The 18,317-nt window shown below is 49.4% G+C and overlaps 1 protein-coding gene across 11 annotated transcripts in view; it reads right to left on the bottom strand.

Moving 5' to 3' along the window:
* Positions 1 to 127: 127 nt before the first annotated feature.
* Positions 128 to 18,317, bottom strand: part of NPRL3 (NPR3 like, GATOR1 complex subunit) — a 42,330-nt gene continuing 24,140 nt past the window's right edge. For 6 of the 11 annotated variants that reach the window (XM_038151706.1, XM_038151714.1, XM_038151711.1 and 3 more), the window contains 5 exons: positions 16,091 to 16,197; positions 14,813 to 14,942; positions 7,045 to 7,234; positions 5,729 to 5,921; positions 128 to 832 (listed from right to left, as the gene is read on the bottom strand). In XM_038151706.1, coding sequence (XP_038007634.1) covers positions 667 to 832; positions 5,729 to 5,921; positions 7,045 to 7,234; positions 14,813 to 14,942; positions 16,091 to 16,197 — 786 coding nt within the window. In that variant the 3' untranslated portion in view covers positions 128 to 666. Of the gene's footprint in view, positions 833 to 5,728; positions 5,922 to 6,362; positions 7,235 to 14,812; positions 14,943 to 16,090; positions 16,198 to 18,317 lie in introns of those variants that run through there. The other 5 variants (XM_038151707.1, XM_038151710.1, XR_005258695.1 and 2 more) reach the window with 4 other exon arrangements.

Genomic DNA, 18,317 nt, shown 5'->3' with positions numbered 1-18,317 from the left:
AGGCACAAAATGGAAACATGGAAAGCCAGGAACACAGAGGCTGCTCGGTGCCAGCCCTGCTCCAACAGACACTTGGGAATAAGGATATTGGGGCGAGGAAGGAATGAGCTGTGACACAGTGACTGAGTCATTCATTCATGGTTTCATGTTTATTTGTGATACTTTGCCTTCCCACCTGTCCTCGCTGCTGTGAGACCAAACAGAATTCCTGGTGCCCAGGGTCCTTTCCCTAGGAGCCAGGCCAGCTCCCTCGTGCCCTGGAGCAGGGCCATGCATGCTGTGCCATGGGGACAGGCTCTCGTGGCCGAGTGTCCCAGCAGCCAGGCTGGAGAGCACAGGAAGCGCTCCCAGTGTCCCCCCCAAAGTTCTGCCAGCAGTGCCACAGCAGAACGCTCCTGTCCCACTCTGAGGATCCCTGGGGAGTAGCAGGGCCAGGGAAGGGCTGTGAGCTGGCAGGGCAGGAATCCAGGCTGAGCAAGCACGTGCTGTCCTGCAGCAGCCCTGGAGCCTCGGGGAGCAGCTGGGACATCGAGGCACGGACAGGGACAACCTGCTGTGTGTCACGTGGCGAGAAGGAACTAAACCGCCTCCTGCAGATTTTAGGCATCCTTTAGACTCTCAGCATGGAGAGCGTGGCAGGCTCCTCCCTCCCCTGTGCCAGCAGAGTCACTTGAGGAGCGACTGGAAGACGGAGATGACGGGGTCCTCGTGGCTGGTGACCACCAGCACGCTGCGGAACTTGTCAAACAGCATCAGCAGCTGCGAGCGCCGCATGTTCTCGTTGTACATGATCTCCTCCAAGTGGTGCCGGCCTCGGAAGTAGTGCAGCAGCCTGCAGGGAGCAGAGCAAGGGAGCACGTGGGCCAAAAGCAGCTCAAACTCATACTGCACCCCCAAGGTCTCCTCTCCCATGAGATGCAAATCACAAGGTTGTTTGGGTTATGTCCCTCATTTGCATGACAAGGGAATTAAATCATGCCTAGCACAGAAATCCCCTGGAAAAGGATGGGACTCGCCTGCTGTGGGGCTTTGCCAAGGTTCTCCTTGGATCAAGAGGTTTGCTGGTCTGGGGCACGTCCCAAGACTGTCAATTTTCCACTTAGTTATAATTCCAGAAGGTGAACAAACACAAGCAAAAAAGAGCCTTGAGAAGTCGGGACATGGCAGATTTATTCTGCGCTCTCTTAGCTAAGCCTACAACTGCCCTTTGTCACAGCTCTGCATCAGGGGCCTGGGTACCTGCACTGCCTTTTAGAATTAAGAGCTATTTCCCTCACAGCAGCCCAAGGGGCTTTGTAACTACAGGTCCTGCACTCTGGGTTTGGGCAGCTTGGGTTGGGTGGAGCAGTCACAACAGGGAGATGGAGATTTTGGTGCTAGGCACCACAGAGAAGCTGTGGGAGTTACAAATCCCCTGAAGCCCAAGCTCAAACCATGTTGGCTTCTTAAATTCCCTGTTCTCTTTAAACAAAGACAGCAGAGATACCCCTTTGCTGGCCACCAACATGCTACAGCCATCAGAAAATCTTGACCCTGTACAGTCAGTCACAGCAGGGTCCACAACAAACAGCAGAAGTCCCCAGTGGCTGAGGACTCCTCCCCAGAGTTCCCTCTGAGCCATAACACCAAGGCAGCCCCCCACATGAAGCCTGAGTTTGCGGCTCAGTCTCTTGTCTCAACACCCTCCCAAATGTCACAGCCGTGCTGTGACTCAAATACTCCCCACCCCATGAGGGCCCAAAGGCCAGAGTCCCTTCCCAGCTCCACAGCCAGCTGTGCCTGCACATGTGTTCCACATCACCCTCTGTGCTCCAGCAGCCTTTGCTCATGTTCCATTACCCATCTGCAGCTTCGTGCCAACTGACTGTAAAAAGAGTGGAGATTACACGATCTGTTTTCCAATCCATTCATACAGCCCCCGTGCAGGAACAGCCCTCAAAATATACCCAATATCCACTGGAACACTCCAGCCTGTTCTGGAGGATGGGGTGGCTCCTGCTTTCCCTGCAGGACCAACACCTGCCTGGCTGCCTCCTGCTGCTCAGGCTGGGCACTCCTGACACCCACCACCCTCACAGGTGACTGGAAAGGAGTCACCATGCAACAAGTGTCCCTCCATCACATGTCCCACTGCAGAGTTTTCACCTCTAGCCCGGTGCCACATGTGTTTCTCTGCTTTCCAGCTGGCCACATCCCTCCTCTCCCCCACGAGCTGTCTGTGGGCTCAGAGCAGGATCCTCACTGGCAGCCTGGGCTGGGCAGCCCCAGCTCCCTGCCTGCTCCTCCTGCTGTTCCTCTGCCAGCTCTCAAGCTGGCACCAGGATGGAGCAGGTCACTGCTGCCTCTCTGTACCTGCAGCACGAGCAAACAGAGACAAGCTCCAGTCTTTGCCATATCTGGGCTGTGCCTTTTGCACTGTCTCCCCCTGGGTACTGACAGGAGGCTCGCTGGCCACCTCCCCCGGGCCAATGGCAACTGTGTGCACTAAAAAGTGGTCACTCACAGGGACAGTGTCAGTTCTGGGTGTGTCAAAGCCAGACTGTTCCCGCAGGTGTGAACAGAAACCTTTGTATTTTACAACTCATCTCACAGTTCACAAAGTGACTTTGGGGATCCCCTCCCCTGTGCCAGGTTCTTGTGCCCATGTGCTCACACCCTGGCTCAGCTCCCTCCTGTGCAAATGGCACGACCTGGCTTTCCACAGCAGCACAGACTGAGCAGTTTGCCAATAAATAAATCCATCTTTTATATTCAGAAAGAGTCTGGATTTGTAACTGGTCAAGACTAAATACTTTCCACTCCAATAAAAGCTAGAGAGGATATTAAAGAATATCACAAAAATGCCAGCTGGAAGACACCCCCAAAGTCTAGCCCAGCATCCTGCTCCAGGAGGACTATTGCTAATGCTGCAGAGCTTTTTCAAACCCTTCCAAGATGGAAATCCCTCCACATGCTTGGGCAATCTGTCCTGGGCTACAGCATGCTCCCAGGGAGGAGGTTCCCCCAAAAGTCCAGCTAGAATCACAAGGCTGTCCTTGGGGCTCACAGCTCCAGAGAAGGTGGGCACTGCCTTCACCTTTTTGGGGAATGAACACTTATGGGACACAGTCTGCATGAGATGGCGCTTCTTGGGGCACTAGCCCTGTGTCTGAGTCCCTGTGAAGCTGCACAGGTGTGTCTGCTGACAGATGTACACATCCAGATGCAGTGATGGAAGATTATTGCTTTCCATTGCTCGTCACTGTTTTCCCCTCCTCAAGTTGCAAGAGTTGCCCCTCTAACAGCACCGGAGTGTTCCTACACACTAAAAAGAGAATTCTCTCAGACTAGCAATTCAAATAGAATTAGCTTGTTTCTGGCCAAGGAGATGTCCCTGCCACAACTGCCTGCAACCAGAGCAGAAGTGTCCACAGCTCAGTGCTGCCATTGAGCATTCCTCAGTGAAGGGAAGGATCTCACCTCCCAATCTCAGAGCAAGACAAATAAGCTCTGAAAGCAACTCCACACCCATGGCTTGGGAGAGAAGCCATGAGTAAAGCCTCCAGCTTCTTCAGGCTTCAAAAGCACTGCCTAATGTGCAGTGAGGAAGGCTTGGTGTACATTACTGAGGATTTAGCTCAAAAAGAACTTGTCTCCTTCTCAAGCTTCCTCCTGGATGGACATTGCCAGCCCTCCTGCAATTGCACCTTAGGAAAGAACTTGGATTTCAATTCCCATTCAATGTTATGAGAGTTAATACAGCCAACGCTGGAGCCAAGCTTTAGTAATTCCTTATTTCCCCTTAAGGTTTCTGCCTCCAAACACGGGCTGTGCACAGCCCTGGACAGGCACCAGCACTCTGGGCTGTCTGTGTAACAAGGGACAGGCACGCAGAGGCACCAGCACAGGAAAATGTGCCAGGCTGAGCTTTATTGCTGTGCTGGAAATAGCCCGTCCCTCTGTGTGCACACACAGCATCCTGGGAAGGGCAAACACCACAGGATATTTGGGACACCAGTTGTGCTTTTATAGCACTATGCTCTGGAGGCAGCTGTGAGAGCAGAGCTGTTGGCCAGGGCTGGAGCAGTACCTGCATGAGGGTAATGAGGGAGATCAGCTCCTCCAGGCAGCTTCACCATGGCTTTTCTCTTTCATTGGGAGCAACAGATTTACTCACTCATCTCTGATGGTTATGACACAAAAAGAGAAAACACACCTACAAGTTGTGGTGTGTAAAACCAGCAGTAACCAAGAGGGTCTGGCATGAACATTCCTACATGTGCACTGCAGCATCTGCCCACAGGACCCATCTGTTTATTGTTTATTTATTGTTTGATCTGTTTGTTCCTCACTGTTGCCTCAGAGCACTCTGCACTTGTCAATTCAATCTGTAGTAGACTGGAAATTCTGACCTGGTAGGCCTGGGGATCTGCAGAAGAACCTGGGGCAGGAGCAAACTGCACAATAAACATCACTCAGCTGGTTTCACAAAGAAAATGCAGGTGCAAAATTGCATCTGCAATTCCCAAGCTTCCAAATGGCTCTTTTACCCAGCTGAGGGTATGAGAGGGGAGCAATCACCACATCCTTTCCTCTCACTAGGATAACTAAGAATCTGCATCGCCACTGAACTGCTCCAAGGAGTCCCCCACAAATTCTGTCCTAAGATATTATATATGATTTTGTTGTTACTTTCCTTCCTCAGTGGTTTTGTAATGACTTAGCTGGTAATAAGGAGAAAAACACTTCAGAGTTCTCAAGAGGCCAGTGTTGCCTCCCAGTCAGGGCATATTCTCTGAAGAGTTACAGAAGATGAAGGAGATGAATAATTCAGAGAGCAGTAACTACCCACAAGTTTTGAGAGCTCTGTCAAAGTCCCTCAGCTGTACTCTGCCACAGACAAGGAAAGCATCTTCCTGCTATTACAATTTCCCTGGGCTACCTGCCTGTACCCATCGTAGGGCAAGAACCAGGGTATCACCAACTGAATCCAAAATATGGAACAGCTGCAGTCCTTGCCTCAGGTGGTTTTCTGCTCCACAAGTTTGAAAATCAGTGGAAGTTGCATTCCAGTGATGCCACTGAGTTTTGAAATCCTTTGGAAGAAAAAGTATTTCCCTCCCTCCCTGCTTCCCAGATGGCTGCTTAGGAAGTCATTCTGCTTTTACCACGTGCAGAACCACACAGTGCCTGGTTTTGTTGAGTGCAAATGTGTAACAACAAAATGTGTGCTACTGATCACACATCCTAATGCCTTTAGCTTAACGAAGCTGAGCAGTGAGCTCTCATCACTGCTAAACGCACCTTGGGACACTCTGTAAAAGTATTCAGGCTGGCTCGTGTCTCATGTTTCCATGGAGTTTACAAACCATAAAATTAAGGAGAGCTGGCTTGGAAATACCAATGGACACAAAATGGCAGCATCAGCATCACTGGTCTCTGCTCTGCCTGCTTAGATGGGCTTTTTAGGCCGTGCAGTTTTGTGTCTGCCATGTGTGGACAAGGAAAACTGGCAGGACAGTGAAGTGCCCCCATACTCCCTGGTGCTCCCTCACACACCCAGGACTCTTGGTTACCAAGTGTTCTTGTGCCACAAGTATTAGTTTGTATTACAGATGAAATACAGGAGCAACCCCAAAAGAATTTCTCCTCCAAATCCCCAGGGTACCAGGATTTGCTCAGACTCCACACCAATCCTTCCATAAAGCAGGGAGGATAAGGAACAGTGATTGCATCCTGCCCTGCTCACCTTGCAAACATGCGGAGATCCTCGGGATTCTGGGCAGCTGGGACATTCAGGATGGCTTCTCGCTCGTGTTCCAACAGGCTTGCCAGGAGATTCTCTGTCATCCTCTTATTTAGGGGTGAGTCCCCACCAGGTATCAGCTCAGCACTGGAATTATCCATGCTAGGGCTTGTCAGAGTCATGTCATCACTACTGGCTATCAGGACAAGAGAGAGACACACATACACACTAAATTTTTGTATTCCTCAGCAAAAAGATGCAAAGTTTATCAATTCAGGCTGTTTTGTGCAGCCTTTCCAACTAATCCCTCTTCTCTGGAGAGCAGAGAAAGTGGCTCTCCAAGTGCTCCATGAATCTGCAATTAGTCATATGACAACACAGCGATTTTCTCAATGGGAAATTCAAATGTTTCAACAGAGTCATCAATTTGTGTGGAAAACTGTACTTCTGGAGACCATAAACAGTCCATAAAAAAACATTTGAAAAGAGAATTCCCAGACAGCTGTGCTGGAATACCGTGAAGTGGTAACATGAAAAGCCTAACAGCACAGAAGGTGGGAGCAGGCAGAGAGGCCAAGAAGCAATATCCTCTTGAGAGGGAGCCAGAAAAAGCAGATCACAGACTCATCTGACTCACGTTCCAAGATTTCTGCCCCAATTCATGACTCCTGTAAAGCTCAGAGTTGTACAGAGGATGTCTCCCCATATCCAAGCCCAGTGGTGTTCTGAGAAGGCTGCTCAGAACAGCCCAAGCAGGAAAGTTTGGTGATTTCAGCATTATATCTGACTCATCCTCTTGAAAGAATGCTTTCCTGGAATCACCCTGAGAAGAATGGCACTGGGGAGATTACAGAAATCAGGGGACACAAACAGCAATCAATCATGTGTGAGAACAAAGCCAGCTCTGTGTCTCCTCAGGTGGCTCTAATGGCTCTACAGCCCACAGGAACCAATGCTGCTTGAACAAATTCTTTCATTTTCTTTCTGTTCTGAAAACCAAAATCTGCCAGAGGAACACAGGGGATACTTCTGAGTGCAGCAAGGGAAGACAAAGCTGCTTTTAAAAAGAAGTACCTCTCATAAAAATCTTTTACACGACCAGATGAGAATTTGGCAAATTACACAGCATTACTTCTTTCTAAAAAGAAGTCTGATAGCCCCTAGAATTTCACCAGTGCCCAGCTCTAAATTTAGGAAAAGCTGGACCTAAGTAGCAAGAGGAGATGTCTCACTACCAAGGCCTGATGACCCTTGGCAGCACTAAGGGAAGCTCTAGAAGTGAGGTGGAGTCTGAACAGCAGAGAAAAGTGTGCTCATACTTGGGGAGCCAAAGCTGAGAGCGTTGGGGGTGCTCAAACTTCGTCCCCCAACCCTGGCAGTGAAGGGCATGTCCTCATCCTGGGCTCGGAACTCCTCCTCGTTCGGGGGCACCATCAGGCACACGTAGGTGTGCAGCTGGATCAGCAGCCGGTGCTGGAGCATCCAGATCACCATCTGGATGAGCTGGGTCTGCAGGGGGAGAAAAGAGGGGTTAAACGGCTGGGAAATGAGATGCAGGAGGAAAACAACACACAAAGGGTACACTTGGTGAGTAATGAGTCACATGGAAAATGCTTGTAGCCCCACACAAGAGTTTATCTCTTTCCCAGTCACAAAAAAAAGTGGCCAGACATAAAACTTCTTCACACCCAGAGCCTCTGTGGGTGCTTAGGCTGCAGTGGAGCCTTTCATGATTCACATCTTTATGCAACACTGCCCAGCTCAGCCTGAAGGAACCTGCCCTGCCCCTGCCTCAGCTCCAGACCACTTTGCTGGTTTCTACACAAGCACCACTAAAATAAATCACCAAAGGGTTGATCCCACATGGTCAGGTTGAAGTGCAGGCTCCTTTAGAGAGCCAGAGAGAGGGTAAGGTGATGGGGCAGAGCTGAAGCAACCAGGGGATGTGCCAGGAGCCCTTTGCTGTCAGGTGGGAAACTGCTGATTAGCCATGGGAGAGCCTCGAGATCAGAGCCTGACAGGGCTGGGCAATACAGAAGCAGCAGCAGCACAAGCCCTGGCAGGGGACAGCAGCCTGAGCTGCCAAGGAGTCCCCTCTCCATGCAGAGTCACCATCCCTCATTTCACCTCCCTCTGCTACGTAGGGCCAAGCTAATAAAGGCATCTGGGTTTTCAGGCAGGCAAGAGACTCAAAAGCAATGAGATGTATTAAACATTGTCCAACACCTGCTGGAGACCTGCACCATGGGCAGAGCGAGGGGCAAGTGTTTGTAGGGTCTGCTTTCAGAAAGCTGGGAGGAGCCTTCAAAACGCATCACTGTGTCTTGATTTCTGCATAAAAAGCCTTTTCATATCACTGCAGGCAACTCTCGTAGCAAAGGGCTCAGAACACAATCCCTGACAAGGCTGCTTGGGGATTTCATAGCAACCACCACTGTTTTGGTGAGACAAACACATGCAGCATGAGCTCAGGCTCAGAAGGAAGCTCACTCTGCTGCATTAATCATCAGGGTAGCCCGCCAAATTGCAATAAAAGCCCCAAACCCAAGTTCATCAGCCCACATAATTTTCCTTTTTCCATAAATCTGGTAATTCTCAGTTCCTCCTCTGCTATCAAATCACAAAAGAAACCTCTCTGTTTGCAGCCAGACCCACACCCTGTCTTTTCAGCGATTACCACTTCTGGGGGCTCAGTGGATTTTAATCTTAAAACTTTTTATCTGGGATCACCTTCAAACATCTATTTTTTGGAAAAGCCATAATTCATTTTACATGTTTAACAGAAAATCTACAGAAGAGGAAGGTTGGCAAGAGACACCAAAGACATAATGCTTTGCTAACATCTGAAGCCAGCCTGGAAGAGTGAGGTTTACTCCAGCAATTATGTTGCTGAAATCCTTCCTTCCAGATGCAGGCCTGGATGGAACGATGGCTCATTTATTTTACTTAAATTTCCAACCTGTTGGCACTCAGCGACATCTGATTAGCAAATGAAAGAGGTCTGCACGTTTCAGAGCACAGAACAACCGTGGAAAAATCCAAGGAGACAGGAAGATGGGCTCTACCAGACCTACAGAAGCAGTGGGGAGGGCCTGACCCAGACCAGCCTCCCCTGGGCACTCTGGTGCTTCCATGAATTACAAAAATAGCCAATTCCTTTTGTTACAGCTCCATGTGCATGGAGAGTCTAATCCTGCACGTGCACCATCACCTCCACACCCTCGTGGAAATACCTAGAAAGCCACCCTGAGCCAGCAGCTACGGGCCAGTGGAACAAGAAGCCAGGCAGCAGTGGTGTTACAGCTTTACAGCCACGACCTCGTGCAGACAACCCCTGCCAAACACCTTTGTGCCATCTCTGGGTGGGAGAGCTGGAGATCTGGGACTACCCTGAGAACTAGAGGGAACTCTTCTTCCATCCTGAAGTAAACTTGAACAATCATCCCTAGACCAGAGATTGACGAGCCCTGACATTTTCTGTACAAGCCAATCTTCAGCAGGAATTTGGTACCTCTCAAAACCCAGTCCTAGAAAAAGCCCAGGTGCTGCAGCATCCTGCACTGGCCCCATCCATGTGATGAGCTTTGTGCCACCACTGCAAGCGCCTCACAGCATTCCCACTTCCTCCAGGTTTAGACCCATTTCTTACCAAAGGCAGAAGTGTTTCCACAGATCAGCTCTAGCAGAGGCTTTGCTAACACATTCTGCTGCCTGTGCTTCTGGACACCAGCACTGCATTTCCATCCATTCTCCATCTGCTGCTCCCAAGCTCCCATGGAGCTCACCCAGGGCTGCAGGAGCAGAGGCTTCCCTGCACCATATGTGCTGTGCTGGCTGGAAATGCTGCTCTTCCCCAGAGGTGCAGGGTTCTCCCTGTGCCTGCTCTCAGGGCACTTCATTAGAGCTGGGCTCCTTGCTGAAGCCACATGGGCTGGGAGCAGCTTTCCAGGCAGGGATATACTTCATCACAGGCCTGCCTGCCTCAGTTGTGCTCTGGCACAGCAGGAATCCAGAGCCAGCCTTTTTTGGCTGAAACATCAGGACTGTGATGGAAATATAAAGTGAAACATTTTCTGTTGCTTAATTTAACTACCAATTCAATCTAAATTTTATCCATGTTCCTTTCATGCTTCCTGTCTGCCCGTGCTGCCTCTTTCCAGCCTGCTCAGAGGGGGTCCTGTCTGCTGCAGCAGCCACATCTGGCTTGTTCCTGCTGGCACAGAGTAGCCCAGGGCTATTCCTAGAGCAGTGCCAGGGTGTTGTCATGCAAGGCACTGGTACAATGCCCTGCTCTGTGCTCACTGGCACAAGCAGAGATGCTGCCCTGGCTTCCAAAAACACAGCGCTGCACATCAGCCCAGCTGGGCACTTCAGGATGGCCAGAGGAAAGCTCAGCCCCAAGTCTTGGAGGAACAAGATCCAGCATTCCTTATTCTCTGGGACCATTTGTAAAACTCTTGAGAAATGTTTTAAATTTCCTGCAAGGATTTTTTAAGGCTGTTTTCTTTCCCCAGCCTAAAAAGTGAAGGATAACTGGGAGCAGCAGCAGGTTCAGGAAAGGGAAGGGAAAACAGCAGCCTAGAAGCACTCAATCCCACTTTGTTTCTCACTGTGTGAGGAGACAGTGAAAATACAGCTTGTTTTGCCTACTGAAGCACACAAGCCCCCTTTCTCCAGCCTGGATTATCCAGTTATTTGATATAAATCCTCTTCAAGGTCTGACTGCAGAACTGAGAGCTGCCTTGGCTCAGGGTGATGACACCTTCAAAGCCACTGGGGTGCAGGGATGTTTGCTGAAATGTATTACCTTCCTTCAGCATTCAAACCATGCTGTTTCATGGAAAACACATAAGCTATGAAAACTTCTCCCTGTTTTACAGGAAACAGACTCTGCAAACTCCTCCTGATGTAGGATGAAACATTTACTGTCTAATATTGCCATTTTAATCATTAGTTACCAGCTCTGAATTCTGAGCTTAACCATTCCCTCCATTCAGGCGTAGCATGACATATTCTTTAACTTACTGCGCTAAACCCCTGATTTTATACCCAGTCCAACTGACTAGAAATGCATCTTAATCCCACTTCCCTAGTTCTGCCAACAAAAGCTCCCTAATGTCTTGCAGCAGAGCAGCCCCATGTGCAGCGTGGCTCCCTGAAGACACAGCTGCTCATTCAGGGTGTGCAGGCAGCTCAGCTCCCCTCCCACTCCATCCCCTGACACATTTTCCTGCCTCATTTTCCATCAGCCCTGCACAAAGCTCGACATGTTTTCTGCAGGCACAAGGCAAAGGCCTCATCTCCCTGTGCCTGGCTCCCAGCAGGATGGCCCAGACTGAAACAAAAGTGAAAAGTTAAACAGATTTTGTTCAGCAGCAGCTGTCCTGCTTTCCCATCTGTTGGGTATTTTTTTTTTCTGCAGTTATCCACATCCTATCAAGAGAGAATTAAAGAACCAAAATAGTAATGACAACGTGCATTATGATAAAGGAGATGCAGGAAGGAAATGGGATGCCTAATTCACCTAGGAACATTGCTTACAGGCGAGAAGATCCCTCCTGCTAGTCCATGTTTGCTCAAGGCAGGGCAGAGAGGTGTTACAGCTTCTGAAGCAGATGAATTGGCTGAGGTTACAGTGCAGAGGAGGGGAAGCCACAATCATCATCCCTAACTCTGGTTTGCAAAGCACCTTCGCGCAGAGTAGCTGGGTAAAGAAATCCGAGGCTGGACAAAGAAATCCTAATCCTGAACTGCAGGTCAAAGCCTACCCCTGCACCAGCAGCAGTGCCTGGTACAGATCCTGCCAGTGAACACGTGCTGGCCTGAAGGCTTTGGGTCACCAGGTGCTCCTGTGCTTTCCCAGGAGGTTTGGAAGGGGTGTGCAACCCCAGAGCTCCAGCCCAGCGTGCCCTGCACTCACAGCAAGGCCCCTCAGAGCAGGAGATGAGCACAGGGGCACAAGCCAACAGCCACAGGCAGCAGAACAAGGACAGCTTCTTTGGGCTCGGGGTAGAGGAGATGCAAACTGCTTCTCTTCCAGCAAAAACACCAAAAGGCAAGGTGAGTTCCCTTTGGTGTGAGCTCACAGGATCTCCCCACCCTGTGGCTGCACCCTGGTGAGATCCAGGACAAACCCAGGCACTGCAGCAAGTCCTGGTGACATGACAAGTCACAGTGGAGCTAAGGGACAGCTCACTGTGAAATGGGGAGAACAGCTTCTGCTTCCCTCAGCCCCCAGCTGCACAAGCTCTGCAGAAATCACCTCCCTCACTCTGTGCCAGCCCTGGAGCTCTCTGATCTCCCCAAGTGAATTCCACCTGCTCACCTGGCAGAACACTTCTGCAGCTGAAACAGGTTAAATGAACGGAGTCAGGCTGGACAGGGTCAGAGCTCTAGGAAAGGGAAGAGGGAAGGGAGGAAGGCTCACATGTGCACACACCTGGGAGGGGGAGGGAAAAGCAGGACCTCAGCTCAACAGCACTGAGATCTCTTGAGGTCAGCTGAGCTGAGGGCATGGGCTCATCCTCACCCTGCTGCTGTCCCAGGGAACCCAAGGGAAACACAGGGAAAGGAAAGCAGCAGGGAGCACTGCAAGGATACCAAAATCAGGTATACACACTGACCAGGGTTCCACTGCAATACACTGCTCCTCACCTCAGGCAAGAAAAGAGATCAAGATGACCCAATGAAGACTCAGTCTGTGGCAGAGGGCATAGCTGAGAGCACTGGCAGGCCTGGCACACACCCCTCACCTCACACCTCCTACCTGCTTGACAGGCAGACAGCAAAAGCAGCACACAGCCAAGCACTCCCAAGGCAGTCCTGTGCTTGCTCAGGTTGTTCATATCTCCTACCAGCCACAAAATACCACAGCACCAAGTGAAAAAATGAGTGTCACTTTTTTTTTCATCTACCCAAAGGGATAAAGGAATTCCACTCATGTAACGGTAACTGAACAAAAATAACTTCGTCCCCTTTCAAATCAAGCAATATTTTTGTATAAAAACAGGAAGGGCTCTGAGAGCTCTCCTATTTCCTATGGAGGGCTTTGTTAATGCCTTCTGTATTCTTTACCCATCCAGAAGCACGTGCCAAAAGCAGGGAGCCAAGCCCGTGCTTAAGAGAAGACTCAAATGGGATGGATGCCATGAGGCCACGGCAGTTTCTGCAGAAGATACACCCCCTGCCACAGTGCTGACCCTCAGCACAGTGACCTTCAGCAGCACAAACAGTGCCCTCAGCCCGGTGAAAAGCACGAGGTAACAGAAAACCACTGGAAATCTTTAAAGGTAAAAAACCTCACATCCCCTCCTGCGCACACCAAGAACAAAACTACAGAGACAAGTCCCACCTTTGCTATTTTTTTTCAAAGGCAAAGCGAATACATTTTGACAATATTTACAGTTCAGAGTACAACATCTTTTATCACAGCACAGTGGAACAAAAACCCACCCACATTTCATTAGATTAATTGCTGTATTGATTAGATCTTTTGTAATTACAACTGGAGCCTGACCACTTCAGGACAGGGACTGGAGTCACATCTCTTAAAAGACTGAAAAATTAAAAAACAATACAAGAAGTCCTACATAGGTAAATCAGAGTATAAGAAAATGTACTGATACGAAAATACATAAAAACTGGCCCTCATCTAAACTCCCCTAAGAACTGTCACACTTTGCTTTATCAAAAAGCCACAACTTTTTACAGCATCATCCTCCACCCTTCCAATAAGGCTGAAAGGAGGATGAAAGCAAGCTGTGCTGGTGATCCTCAGGGCTCCACCACAGAGAGGTGAGCAGCAGAGGGAAAGTACACACTCTAAAAACACTTGAGCACTCCATCAGCTCTGGTAAGCATTTACTGCGCCCTTGTTTCAAGGCACAACTGCAGCAGCGAGTGACAGACACTTATTTATGTATTTTAAACAAAAGTAGGACGTCTGAGAACAACCAGAACTATTGAAGGAGAAGTATTAAGGCAAGTAATTAATTTTAAAAGGATTACTGAGAATGTCTCCTGAAGCTACTGCAGCTATAATAAAATTAATGCTATGACTTCAGCTTCAATTTTCAGGATACTTATTTGTCTGTAACTAGAGTGGAGTCCTGCTCTTCCCCTGCCTCCCAAGGTTGCAGCTGACCAGTACATGCTACTGGAATTAGACCTACATCATCACTTATTTTTATCTCTGATCATCATCTCTGTGAACCTGTAATTGCAGCCAGTTCTTCCCTCCCAGCTGTGCTGGAGTGCACAGGTGATGGTAATCTCTAGATCTGAGCAGGGCTAAAGCCATGGAGCCACCAAGGCACCCAAGTGTGAAGGCCAGAAACAAACACCAGGAGAAGGCAGCCACAGAACTCTGCCTGGGCTTCCTTTGCCACACTGAGCCACAGCCAGAGGTCCAGGCTCCTCCACCAGGGAACAGAGCAGAGTCAGCCAGGAGACCTCACGTTACTGAGCTCCTTCCTGTGTTCCAGCAGTTCCCAGAAATGCCACAAGCCATGATCGATGCACAAGCAAAACAGCTTACAAATCCCAAATCCATATTTTATTAGCACAGTTCTTTACTCTCAGAAGCTAATGCAGTGACACGTGGACTTCTGCTGACCCCATGCTGAGCCTACTTCCTCCAAAAGCCTTTTAACAATTCCAGTTTTACAGCAAAACCAAGTGAACAGACAGATTGCTTTTAAAAACAGATTGTGAGCTTGGAGCAGATGGAATAGAATAAAATCAAATGTGATTGTGAGGAATCCACAAACTTGATTCAGCCCTACCAATTGGTAACAGCTTGGAACAGACCAAATGGAGTTTCAGTTTTCCCTACTACTTCACACCATGAAAAGACACACTCTAATACTTCTTTTAGGACTGTGCTTTTCCAGCACAGAGCATCCTCTCACCTTGAACATCCCCACAGCTTTTTGGCACGAGGACATGAAACAATAAATCACAAGGCTGGAAACACAGTAACTGGGATCTCCTAAATGTGCAACAGCAGGTTCCAGAGCCAGTGCTCCGGGAGCAGCACCATCCCCAGGGAGCAGCAGAACAAGGAGCCCAGGGCAGTGCCCAGCTCACCTCCTGCACAGGCGGTGCCAGCGGGTTCTTGAACTCGGACAGGGACACCGGGAGGGAGAACTTGGCCAGCATGGAGGGCAGGTTGTGACCCCGGAACTGACAGGAGAAGGCATCTGCCAGGGGAGAGTACCTGCAGCAGAGAGGCAAAGGCACAGATCAGCCCTGTAGTGCTGCTCAGGGTAACTGGGATCCAATTAAGCGGTGCAGAAGTGCCAGTTCCCAAATGTAATATTCCCTGTGATCTAGAAAACCCCAAGCATAGTTGATGGCATGTTGTGTCCTGCAGAAGCCAGCCAGGAGCTCATGCACTTTCACCTCAGCCTTACATTCAGCTCCAGCCTTTCATTCAAGGTGTGGAGGGAATCCAGAGGAGAAAAATGAAAGTGATAATAAGTCCAGACCTGTGCAGCCTCTGGTGAAAGGGACAGAGCTCAGGCAGGGCTGGGCAGGATACACACACAACCTCTGAATGTGCCAACTGCAGCTGCAGATGTGGCTGTGCCCCTTCCCCATGCCGACAGGTCAAGAAATGACTGAGCAGAAGTGAAGGATAGACAAGTCAAATATCAGGAAAACTGTCTGTTCCATCTCCAAAAGTCTTTAGGAACAGCATTGCCATATTTGATACAGGCACAGTTGTTGCTGAATGACCTCAAGGTCCCTTCCAGCCCTATTTTTATACTTCCATCACCAAAGTTTTGATTTAAAACTATTTTCCTATAACTGAGTTCCAACACAGAGTCTAAAGCAATCTCAAAATCCAACAGAGGAAGGGTTGCCAATCTTCAGCAGAGCAAAAATACCCACCCCTGCCTCCACATCTTCCTTGAAGTGGCTCTGCCTGCTCTCCAAATGGCCATGGTGCCTTCTGTCTGTGACAAGGCACACAGCATGTGAAACAACAGAATGGCAACTTCTGCTACTTTTGATTCATGTCAGAGAGCCCTATAAACCACTCCTTTAACTTCATCATAAAGTATTTTAGTTTGTAAATGTTCCCATATTGGACATTCAGTGAGCAGCACAACCTATAATACTGACAGCAGCTCCACAGGGTAAATATTGCTTCCAGGACACCACAGAGGAATATTGATCTGCTCTGCTGCTCCTCCCTGCCCACACTGGCTGTGCAAGTTCAGGCTCATGTCATGGTTTGTGTTTAGCACAGTCTCTACACATTCATGAAGAAAGATCCCACTCTGTATCCAGTCAGGGAAGGAAAGTGCATCTGCACTCCTCAGCCCTGTGCTGCCACCAACACATTTTCCTTCTACTTACAGGCAGACACTGGCATTTGGAGAAAGCATGTAGACATTGTTTTCACAAAGAGGATAAATAATAATTGCTTTGCCCCAGTAAACAAGATGTGCTGCAAGCTGGAAAACCTGTATTGAGAAAACAGAAAATTAGGGGAGCAAAATCAATATACAACCTCTCACCAAGCGTTGCATACAACAACAAAAAAGTCTCATTTGAGTTGAAATGAAAGAGAAATGTTCCATCCTTTCACCCAGCCTTCAGAATAAAGTCATGGTTTAATATAACATGTGGCAGATCAAAAAGCATTTGACAAGGTTATGAATTTCCAGAGATTCGCTTCACATTTCTAAGCGACTTAGTATTTCCTGCCTCAAAGGAATTCCTCCAAACTGTATCAATACACATTAAGTTTCTTTTCATGCCTCCAAAAACTATTTTTCTTTATGCACAAAATGCATTGTGTTATACATGAAAAATAAAACAAAAGAATTAGCTTCTACTATGACAGAAACATAAAGGAAACCAAACACTGCCTTTTTACTGCACGGAGGTATTTCAGTAATGAGCTACATAAAGTATTTTAATGTGTTAAACAAGTCAGTGGTTGCTAATGGCTCTGGAAAAGCCACATAAATAGTGTCTACAAGACATAAAATCCAGCCTGTATCATTAGATGCATTTAACTGTGCTTTTTTGTGGAGAACAAAACTACAGAAGCAGTAGGGAATTTCCAGAGTTCATCCCATAGCCAAGTAACACCACAGACCACTGCAGGCAGACCTGGAGTTTTATTACAAAGCAGGACCTTTCCCTTGGAACAGGAGAAGGCACTGACCTATGACCAGGAGAACATGTGATGGTGAGCTGTGTTTCCCCTCTGTGTCACACAGGGCACAGGCTGTGTGCCCGGGTCTGGACTGACCCTTGGGAGCACGGAGCAGCCCTTCCCTCTCTGGGATCATCTCATGTAATCATCCCAAATGATCACAGTCATCCACAGGGGTCTCTCAGTGGCCTCACAACTCACGTGAGAGCCAAAGTCTCATCCCTCCCCTGGCACAAACCTCCCTTTCCAAGGGCTCATCACATCACCTCCAGCAATTCATTTGAGAGCTGGCTGTCACTACTGGAAGGGCATTTGGAAAGAGCTGCTGGCTTGGGGAGACTGGCTCAAAATCTTTGCCCAAGCCTAAAATAAATCTTCTTCCCATGACTGCCCAGTCTGTGCACTAATGGACTAAGGGAAATGGATGGGAAGGTTTGTACAGGCATTCACAATCTTCAGTAGAGAGGATCTTGGCAGCTCCAGGGGTATTTGGCCATGGCAGCTGTAAACCTGCACTTGCATTTTGGGTGCTTCATTTCCATGTAGACATCAACATGGCAGAACCAAGACAGGCCACGGTGGTGTCAGTCAGGAGCACAACCTGCTCTGGTTTTAACTACCAAACAGGAGGCACAGAGCAGACAGGGCCACTCTCCTCACAGGGACACAGGGACAGGTCCTGAGGCAACATACACAAGGAGAACAATAGGAAATTCCTATTAGATAAGGGAAAAGGTTTCACTCTGATGCTGGTCAGGTGCTGGACCAGAGAGGCTGGGGGAGCCAGCCCTACAATGAGGTGCTCAGAACTTGAAGAGAAGTTTTTCATCAGCCTGCTTTAATGGACTTGTCCTGAGCAGTGGTGAGGACTAGAGAGCACTGGGATGGGGACCAGAGACCCCTGGGATGGGGACCAGAGAGAGACCCCTGGGATGGGGACTAGAGAGCACTGGGATGGGGACCAGAGACCCCTGGGATCAGGACCAGAGAGCGCCAGGATGGGAACTAGAGACCCCTGGGATGGGGACCAGAGACACCCAGGATGGAGACTAGAGACCTCTGGAATGGGGACTAGATACCCCTGGAATGGCGACCAGAGAGCCCTGGGATGGGGACCAGAGACCCCTGGGATGGGGACTAGAGAACCCTGGGACGGGGACCAGAGAGCCCTGGGACGGGGACCAGAGAGCCCTGGGACGGGGACTAGAGAGCCCTGGGACGGGGACCAGAGACCCCTGGGATGGGGACCAGAGACCCCTGGGATGGGGACCAGAGACCCCTGGGATGGGGACTCCCATCTGAGACAGGATGTGGCTGCAGGGCACCCCTGCCCTTTGTTTCTCCAGCCTTTCCCCAGGCTCCAGGGCTGGCACCTTCTCCCTGCTCTCTGCTCACACCGAGGGAGCTGCCATGCTCCTG

This window comes from Motacilla alba, chromosome 14 (genome assembly GCF_015832195.1).
Source record: "Motacilla alba alba isolate MOTALB_02 chromosome 14, Motacilla_alba_V1.0_pri, whole genome shotgun sequence".
NCBI classification, from domain to species: Eukaryota; Metazoa; Chordata; class Aves; order Passeriformes; family Motacillidae; genus Motacilla; species Motacilla alba.
This window is presented reverse-complemented; position numbering and strand designations above follow the sequence as displayed.